At 37.9% G+C, this 10176-nt stretch overlaps 1 protein-coding gene across 1 annotated transcript; it reads left to right on the forward strand.

The window, feature by feature from the left end:
• The first annotated feature begins 1567 nt into the window (after positions 1-1567).
• On the forward strand, positions 1568-5430 carry LOC137078866 (keratin, type I cytoskeletal 18). The gene is made up of 7 exons (XM_067446628.1): positions 1568-2099; positions 3589-3671; positions 3772-3928; positions 4043-4207; positions 4299-4424; positions 4607-4827; positions 4922-5430. Exons 1-7 carry the CDS (start codon positions 1662-1664, stop codon positions 5034-5036), a joined length of 1305 nt encoding a protein of 434 aa, XP_067302729.1. The 5' UTR covers positions 1568-1661; the 3' UTR covers positions 5037-5430.
• Positions 5431-10176: the final 4746 nt, after the last annotated feature.

Genomic DNA, 10176 nt, shown 5'->3' on the forward strand with positions numbered 1-10176 from the left:
AATTTTCTCTCTACAGCAAACCTGCAAACCCAGTAAATCCTCTGGGAATGTGCGGATAGTATCAGCTTTCTCTTCTGAAACTCATCTTTGTCGAACTTATTTCAAACAGGTATTGGTCTAATCCATTGTGTGAATGGGTTTAAAACTATTGGGGGTCCAGATAGGTTTCAGTGATTAGCTCATTTCTTTGTCCATACATGTGTGTGTACTCAGGAGCCAGACTAATTGTTCTTTGTTCACACATCCTTTTACAGGCGTGGCAGTCAGGAAAATCCTCTCGGTGATCAGATATCACAAACGAGAACTGTCATAGGCTAAACCTATTTTTTCTTAACCATTTTTGGCAGTTCTTTTCCAGTGTTATGGTTAACAAAGATGAGAGAGATAAGACGGCCTGCCACAACACATTTTTTATGTGCCACACTTAAATAGTCGACAAATTGCAAAACATAATGATTTCTCAATACGAGTTTCTATTGAAAGAGAGTTACTCAATTAATTCCTGTATATTTCAAACTGCATTAGTATATTTATAATATAAAAGTAACAATATCAGTTACTTAGGTGGAGTGTGAATACGTAATACCACTTAATGCATTAGGTATCACAAAAAGGCATTAATAAACAATTTTGGTAACACTTTACAATTTCATTAGTTAACAGTTAGCATGAACTAATAATGACCTGCACTTCTACACTCTAAAAGAAAATCAGGTCTCCAAATGAAAAATGTTTAGTTGACTAAACTGAATTTCTGTGAATTAAATTGCATCAGTTCACAGAAATTCAATTTGGCCAACTGGAAAATTTAGATTTTATTAGTCACTAGAAAATGTTCAATTTGAAACATGACTCTTTACATTAATACATTATTAAACATGAATACATTACTAAAATCAAATGTTGTACATTATATGCATTGTGAACAAACATGGTGTACACAATGAATAGCTGTATTTTTTATTAACAAATACAACGAATATATAACAAATACAGTAACGAATGCATTACTGAATGTTATTTTATGTTAGTTAATAAATTAACTAATGCTAATAAACGAGACCTTATTGTAAAGTGTTACCATATTTTTTACACCATTTATTAATCTAGGTAAATGTTAGTTTAGAAATAATCTTTTTCATTGATTCATGTTTGTTCACACTTTAAGTTGTATACAAATTAACATTAACCTAAATTAATAAAAGATTTAAAAGTATTGTTCATTGTTATTTCATTTTAGCATTATTATAAAGTGTTAACAAATAGTTTAGTTAGTAAATCTTTATCAGAGATGTCATATCAACAATGTCCATATTACATTATATTTTGTTAACAATAGGAGTGCATGTTCTTTTGATAACATATATTTTTTAAAACAGCTCTAAAAATCCTGATGTGGAGAACATTTCACTCTAATTTCAGAAAGGAAAAATGGAGCAACTTGTAATAACAAACTTCTTAAAGGCATCCAGTCACAGAAAGGCAGACTGAAACGCTTTAGGCTGTGGGAGGGGCTTGGGGCGGGACTCTTGAGAGCCGTCTGTTCATAAAGCCTGAGAGTGTCCCTAATGCCCCGTGCACTCCTCTGGCTGTGTTACTGAGTTCTACCTCTCTCTCTCTCAGCCTTCATTCACTCATCTGCTCACTCACTTCCAGCGACCATGAGTATGAGAACAAGCTACAGCGTGCGTTCCTCCACCTCCCAGGTGCCGATCTCCCAGATGTCCCAGATGTCTATCAAGCGTACCACCAACGTGCCTACTTACCGGGCTGCGAGCACCTATGGCGGCGCTGGAGGTCAAGGCACCCGTATCTCCTCTGCCTCCTACTCAGGTGTCCGCAGTGGAATGGGACTTCCCTCAATGTCCAGCTCCATCCATGTGAGTGCCAGCGGGAACACGGGTGAGATCATGGGCAATGAGAAGATGGCCATGCAGAACTTGAATGACCGTCTGGCCTCCTACCTGGAGAAAGTGAGGACCCTGGAGCAGGCCAACAGCAAGCTGGAGCTGAAGATCCGCGAGGCTCTGGAGAAGAGAGGTCCTGATGTCCACGACTACAGCCGTTTCCAGCCCATCGTTGACGAGCTGCGTAAGAAGGTTAGTTTGAATGAGTGGGAGAAGGGTAAAGAGAAGTTATGGTCTCTATAAAGAACTTAATGTGACGGGATAATTGGGCTGCTTTGTGTTTATTAACAGACATTTATTGGATTTCAGGACAGAAACTACCAAACCAAAGGCATTTCTTCGTCTTTTAAAGTTGGGTTTATTTAAAAGGGCTGAATGAGTTTACTGATGGCCAGCACTGATAGGCAGGGAACCAAATATACGGGTGAAACTAAAAAGAGGGGAAGGCATGGGGGAGGGGGTCTCAGTCACTACAGGACAGCAGTCATAACTTCTGCTTACAGCCGGTATTCCGGTGATTAAGCATTTCCATCCTGTATTTACGCTTGTCCTGTTACACATCCAGATATTTGTTTATTCCCCGTGGATGGAAACTCTGTGATCGGAGATGTTTTAGCATCTGTGTGTGTGTCATAAGGGAAATGGAAAAGTTGAGGGAGTTCAGACAGTGCAAAATGCGGCCAGCTGTGAGACTTTTCTGAAAAGGGCAGAACTACCTCAGAGATATTCCAAGGAAAGCTAGCTATATCCATGTCGTTTGTGCGATTCTACTTTTCCTTAAAAAGTTTGAGTTCATAAAGCAGATACTGTTAAAGATAAAATGCTGATTAGAGACAGTTTCACACCAAATGTTCCTTGAAGGTGCAATTTATAGCTAATAAGTTACTGATAACCAAACAGTGTTATCAGCCTGATTGGTTTGTCATTAATCAGTCACAATGCAGTAAAGTGACAGGCAGATTAAATTAAAACAATTAGATCCCTATTCCTCAGGGCTTTCTACAGTCACAGAAGTAAATGGGATTAACCATGAGATTAACTAGATGAAAAGATAGATGACGTTTGGCAGTGAAAGGAATATTACATCTTAAATGTTAAACATTCAGTGAAGTACTGAATATATAAGAATAATAAATCAAATGTAAAATATGAATAAAACATACTACACATTTAAGTAGAACTACAGTTAGTAGATGCATAGCCAACACCCTTTAGCATATGGAAAACTATGTTGAGCTCACTAGTGTTAAACTATTTTGCATCTCCACCCTTTTCCATGATGACAGGATATGCAAGCTTGAAAACATGGAAAGCATTTACACAACAAAGTACATCAGGTTAGAAAAAACAGGAAATCCAACTCGATCTCTGTCTTTACCACTACTCAACTTAATTTACGGCCATCAAACTGACACCAGACACTTTTCTAACATGGCTGTTGGTTAATGATTATCCTACGAACTGTGAAATGGACTTTGTCCTCCAGTACCTCTTATCTAAGCAAACCAAGGATCAGGGCAGAAGATGGTACCACAGTTCCAGTGACCATGTGTTTTACACATCATGTGTTAGGTGCAGGTTTTATGTGTCATAATTATACATCGAATTGTTCAACGATGGTTTCCTAACTCTTTGGTGTGAACCTTTTGACTGATTCAAATGATTTCTGTTTTGGTTGTAGATCTTTGATGCCACCACAAATAATGCCCGTCTAGTGCTCCAGATTGATAACGCCCGTCTGGCAGCTGATGACTTCAGAGTCAAGTGAGTAACAATTGAAAAGCATAACAAACATTTTAACTTCACGGGGAGTTTCCTAGTTTTGAAGAGAGCAGCGACCCATTGACCTATGTTGTGCCTGCAGGTATGAATCTGAGCTGTCCATCCGCCAAAGTGTGGAGGCCGACATTGCCGGCTTGAGAAAGGTCATTGATGACACCAACATGAACCGCATGAATCTTGAAAGCGAGATTGAGTCCCTCAAGGAAGAGCTCATCTTCCTTAAGAAGAATCATGACAATGTGAGTACACATGTGGCACATTTGGACATTAGCACATCTGGAAACATTTGTCTAACACATAAACCATTATTGGCATTGCTTTAAGACATATTTTATGGTCTCTCCACCCAACAGGAGGTAATGGAGCTTCGTAACCAGATCTCCATGTCAGGAGTGCAAGTGGATGTTGATGCTCCTAAGGGACAGGATATTGCCGCGCTCATGGAGGAGATGAGAGCCAAGTACGAGAAGATGGCCCTGAAGAACCAGGAGGAGTTGAAGGCCTGGCACGAATCTCAGGTATATTCCAAGAGCCAATCATTTTCTTGTTGTCGTCTTGCTGGCGATGCCTTTTTTGGGGGGCTAATGTGAAATTTTGTGCTCTCTCTAGATCTCAGAGATTCAGTTAACAGTCACACAGAACACAGAAGCCCTCCAGGGTGCCCGTACAGAAGTCAACGAACTTCGCAGACAAATTCAGACATTGGAGATCGAGCTAGAGTCACAGAGGAACCTGGTGAGTTTGTCTTCTTGTAGACATTCCAGAAGCTACCACTTTCCACCATCTAGTCTTTTCAATTCCTTCAACATATTTAGCTGTATTTGTCTAAATATTTTGTCTTGAATTCGTCTTGAGAATTGTTCTTAATGAAGTTGGCTCAAACCTAACTCTTGGGATCCCTTCGCTTCATTTTCCAGAAAGGATCCCTGGAAGCCAGCCTGCGTGATACAGAAATGCGTTACAACATGGAGATCGAGAGTTTGAACACCGTTGTCCTGCAACTGGAGTCTGAGCTCACAAATCTGCGCAACAACATCCAACACCAGACGCAGGAGTACGAGGCTCTGCTGAACATCAAGATGAAGCTGGAGGCAGAAATTGCCACCTACAGGAGGCTTCTCGATGGTGGAGACTTCAAGTAAGTGTTCTTCTGAAGCATACAAAGGGACCATTTGTGTTGACATGTAATGTGGTTTTGTTATGGTTGGTAACAAGCATGTTTTCTCCTGCAGGCTCCAGGATGCTCTTGACGAGCAAAAGAAGGTTAAAGTGATGACTGTAACGCAGACACTGGTGGATGGGAAGGTGGTGTCTTCCAGCACAGAGACCAAAGAGAGGAAACTCTGAACATCAAATTTCAGATCAACCTCCACAACACATCAGAAAAACCTTATGGGCCAATGATAAAATTATCTAAAGACTGGTTGGACTTAACACATATTAGATATTTATTTATTCCAAAGTGCCTTATTTCAGGGTTCTCAGAGCACATATGCAATGAGATTTGACTAGCACATTTCAACTTTCATTTTTAAAAAAACAAAAAAACATTTAACGTTTAATGACTATAGTCAAAGAAGAAAGAAAGTCAAAGAACACTATTGAAACGTTATTACATATTTTTGTAGCGACAATGACTGTTTACGCCCAATCACCAACTGTCCCATTTTGTTTTTATGTTGTGTTGTGTTGTTTTCAACATGTCTTGTCTTTTCCAATAAAAGATGACATCTCTATCAAATCTTTGCTTTCTGCTTCTGTCATTTAAGTTATAACAACATTCCTATCAGTCTGATCAAAGATTTTTCTGAGGTTCAAGTGCCATCATTCTTTGCACCCAGTTTTATTTTTTATATAAAAGCAGTATTGAGAGTAAAGCACTTAAGTGGCATACTTAGACCTGAAAGTTATTTTTATTCAAAATGGTATATCATTTATAAGAAAATGCTAAATGCAGCTTATATTTTCACAAAATAACAAGAAAGAAAGACAACTGCATTTTACAACCGACTATTATATAATCTCGGTTATGATAAGACCTTTTGTTGTGGAAATCGGTATCTACACTATAAAGAATGCTGGGTTAAAGACAACCCAAGTTGGGCTGGAAATGGACAAACCCAGAAATTGGGTTGTTTGAACCCTAGTAAATGGATCCATTTAAACAACCCAAATTTTTGGTTTTGTCCATTTTCAATATTATGATAAAAGAAAATGGGGCTTGACTGTGGTAATAAACTTATGTAGACAGCATTCAAGAAGCTCCTATAAAATGTGTATTAACCAAAAAAAAATGGATACATGTATCCATGTTAGGGCTTATTTGAAGTAAGATATTTCCAAAATGAAATGAAAATATATATTACTCAAACAGTGCCAAGTGAGGTCAAGTATGTGGTTAAAGACTAGAGAAATGTAAATTGTTATAATTTACTCACCGCACGTTGTTACAAACCTGTATGAATATTTTTTCTTCAGACAAAAAAAAAAGGAAATACTTTGAAGAATGTTTCAAAAGTGTTTGTCCACACAATGAATGTCAACAGGGTCCAAAACAGCACTGGACCCAATTGACTTTTATTGTATGGACCAACATTTTTTCCCCAACATATTTTGTAAATGATGACAGCATTTTCCTTTTTAGGAGAAGTACTTTCTGGAAGAGACCTATTGGTTTGATTGCCCGGTTAATACTACCATGACACTAAGCAGTGGGTGGGGTGGAAGTCCAGAGTCGAAAGATAGAAGAAATGTGCCAACATTTTGTGAAGTGTAAAGCCATAAAAATCATTTTCATTAAAGACCTCTCTGCAGAAAATTGAGCAAAATGCAAAACTTCAGCATTCTGAACAAAAGAAGATACAGATCGCCATTAGAGGATCTTAGAGCCACATTTTACTCTTGGAGAAATGTTATGAATAGGGCTTTTAATACTAGTCTCTAACAATATTGTCCCATGTAGAATCTAAATATGCATAATTTCTCATTTTCTCATATTTGACCTGTTTTCTTCATTGCTTAGACATTTGTACCTATATGAGGTTGAATGTGAATGTATAGTAGTGTAGTACGGTATTTACTGGTTCAGTGGTCCGTTGCACTGAATTATTGTCCAACCACATCCACAACAGCCTCTACTACCTTTAAGTTATATTTTTAATTGTTCAAGTCATTAATGCTTAATCATTTATGGGTGACGTGGATATAATAAAAGGGAGTCAGGTTCAGTTCAAAATAATGATGACTCAAAAACTAGACTTTGAACATGCCCTTGAGTAACGCTATTCATTCTTGAGAAGTGGCTTCTTTATATTGGCCTCAGATAATTAACTAACAATAGGCTGTATTGTAATTTTTTTGGGTTATGTCCATTTAGATCCTGGAGATTGCTTTATACAATGAAAATATGGGCGTTCAAACTGACAATGCCAAGTTGGCTGCCGAAGACTACAGGGTCAAGTAAGCTGGTTTTAAATACTCCATCAAATCAAACTCTACATTGTCTGGGGTTTATTCCATTTCTATTAGCTTTGAGGCCATTTATGTGTCAATAGCTATATGCAAATGTGCAAGTTGACAATAAAAACATCCACATTAAGATGGAGCTGAAAGCTGAGATAGCAACCTACAGGAGAATCTAGATGGAGATGATTCAAAATAAGCTTTGCCATTTTTGTATCATACATTTCGACCATGGCTATTTGACCTTTAAAATCAAAATAAAAAAATAAACAAAAATGTTATCTTTATGTTAATACAATATTCGGTCACACTTGGTCCTCTTTTGAACATTCTAACGATAATTAACGTTAAATCTACCTGTCAACTCTCATTAGAGTATTAGTAGACTGTCTGCTTAATATCTACTCATTCTGTATTGCGATGGTCCTCCATACTACTGACTATAAGCAGTTTTTCAACTACATATCAACTTATTCTAACCCTGACCAGTCCACTAATACTCTACTCACACTTTAATGGAAGTTAGTAATGGAAGATGTGTTAACAGAATGTGCTAAAGCGACCATCAAAATAAATTGAAACCAAATATTTTAACAGATTAAAGAAAGAATCCAAAAAAACAAAAATAGAAACCACCACTCAGACGCTATAGCGGATGGCAAATGGTTTCCTCTATCTTGAATACAATCAAAAAGTTATATAAACAAAAACGAGATCACGAAAGATAACAGCACAAGCCAATATCTCACGAATCAAAACAGCAAGTGGTGTCCAATTCCATTTTCATTTCACAAAAAACATTCCAACTGTCATCCATAATAACTGAAAGAGCAAAATGAAAACAAAATTATGGTCTTGTTTTAAACTTCAAACTAACAACAATGGACAATTAACCTACTGACAAAATGATGCATTAACTGTGCTTGTTCTTGCGGTTTATTGGACTAATATTTTTCCCCATTAAGGTGTTAAAAGAATGATTGATTACCCTTATCTTTTTGGAACTAACACTTGACAGGTAATCTTTCTTAGCAGTCTAAATGAGAAACTGAAAGCTGTCAGACTAAACATAATGTTTACCAACTGAGCCTGTAAATGCATCCGAGGCATGATGTATGAGGTCAAATTTCCAGGGTAGAATTCAAGAAGAAACTGTAGAAAGTATGAAATAACAATATTAAAAAGTTCTCTAAGCATTAAAAGTCTGCATGTAGGGCAAGTTCGGGCATTTCTCCCAAGTTTTTACAGAGTCTGCATTGTCTTATTTTATGTTGTGCAACTGCTCAAATATGCCCAAATATTAGTATCAGTTTTATACAAATCTATGGAGGCAAACCCCATGAACTGACTTGAAAATGTGGCAGTGCACAGACTAAGTATAGAATGTTCCACCGTAGGCCTGTAAAAGCGGGAATTTGCGGCTAACTGTGAAGCACTGTTTCCACTCAAATCTTCCTTCGTCACAGCTGGAGGAGCCTATTCAGAGGAAAAGACGCTTGGTTTGCAGAGAGCAATGTCAACACACACATTTGTGGATGGAAAAGTGAAGCATACCAAAATGATCCAGATGAAGGTTTTTGAGATAGAAAATAAACTACAGTTTCTTCTATAAAGCAAAAGAAAAGAGTTGTATAAGCCTATAAATCAAAATCTAAAAATAGTGACCTGAAGTAATTCTAGGGCTTTTCATACTTGCAAATAGTTAACTCTGGATGAAAGGAATCCTGGGTTATCTACATTTCACATCATTTTTCCGGGGTTAACAATTAATTCTGTGTATTCTGTATACAAACTCTACATTCCTAATTTGGATATTGCGGTGTCAGCGTCATTGATTGGATGAATGCTGCACATGATATGCCTACACTATATTGTCAAAACTAAAAAAGTATTGGGACACCCCTCCAAATCACTGAATTCAGGTGTTCCAATCACTTTCATGACCAAAGGCGTATAAAATCAAGCACTAGGCATGCAGATGCTTCTGCAAACATTTGTGAAGGAATGGGTCGCTCTCAGGAGCTCAGTGGATTCAAGCATGGTACCGTGATAGGTTGCCAACTCTGCAATAAGTCCTGAAATTTCCTAACTGAATATTCCACGGTCAACTGTTAGTGGTATTACAACAAAGTGGAAACAGCCACTCAGCAGTAGACCATGTAAAATCACAGAGCGGGGTCAGCACATGCTGAGAGGCACATTTTCTGAGATGCACCAATTTTCTGCAGGGCAATAGCTACAGACCTCCAAACTTTGTGTGGCCTTCAGATTAGCTCAAGAACAGTGTGTAGAGAGCTACGGAATGTATAGGCAAAATTATATTAACTCCGTTGCATTTCTGAATAAGAGACAAACCTTAGCCAATCGTGTCTTTATAAAGATTTAATCCTTGCAAGAATGAATCCACAATCAACCAGGCAATGCCTGCGTCGAGTGTGAACTGGGGAAACAAAGGAAGGTCCAAGCTTTTATACCCGTGTCAGTGTTTTACAAAAACAAAAGGAAAGATGAAACAAATGTCTCCCCCCCCAACCCTTTTGTCATGGGACACAATGGTCCCTGTACCTACAGAGGGAAAGTAAGAAACACACACACATACATGGCCCCCCTTCTGTCTTAGAACTCATTTAAATGAAAAGCAACAAACAGTGGTCTTAGATCTAATTTAGATTAGCCGACACCTCTGATGAGGGAAAACTCTCAAACTAGGGTTCCCGTCCCTACCCCCTGGGTTTCAAAAGACACTGTCTTATGGTGTTTTATTATGGCAGAAACAGATGTTGACTTCTTGTGTGAACTCAAACATAAATTATAAAAATTTCTTCAACAATTCCCCCTTTTATCATTCTTTGATAACTCAAGAGAAAAATTTAAAATGTGTATTAATGTTGTTCTCTTCAAGCCTCACAGTCCAGGCGCTCGAAAAGGGTGTCATGGCTTTGCTTGCTCCGTCCTTTTAGTTGCCAAGATGAATCCCACAGTTGTACACCCAGAAAGTCAGGAGGATTAGTCTTTGATGTGCTTG

This window comes from Pseudorasbora parva, chromosome 6 (assembly GCF_024679245.1).
Source record: "Pseudorasbora parva isolate DD20220531a chromosome 6, ASM2467924v1, whole genome shotgun sequence".
Classification (NCBI taxonomy): Eukaryota; Metazoa; Chordata; class Actinopteri; order Cypriniformes; family Gobionidae; genus Pseudorasbora; species Pseudorasbora parva.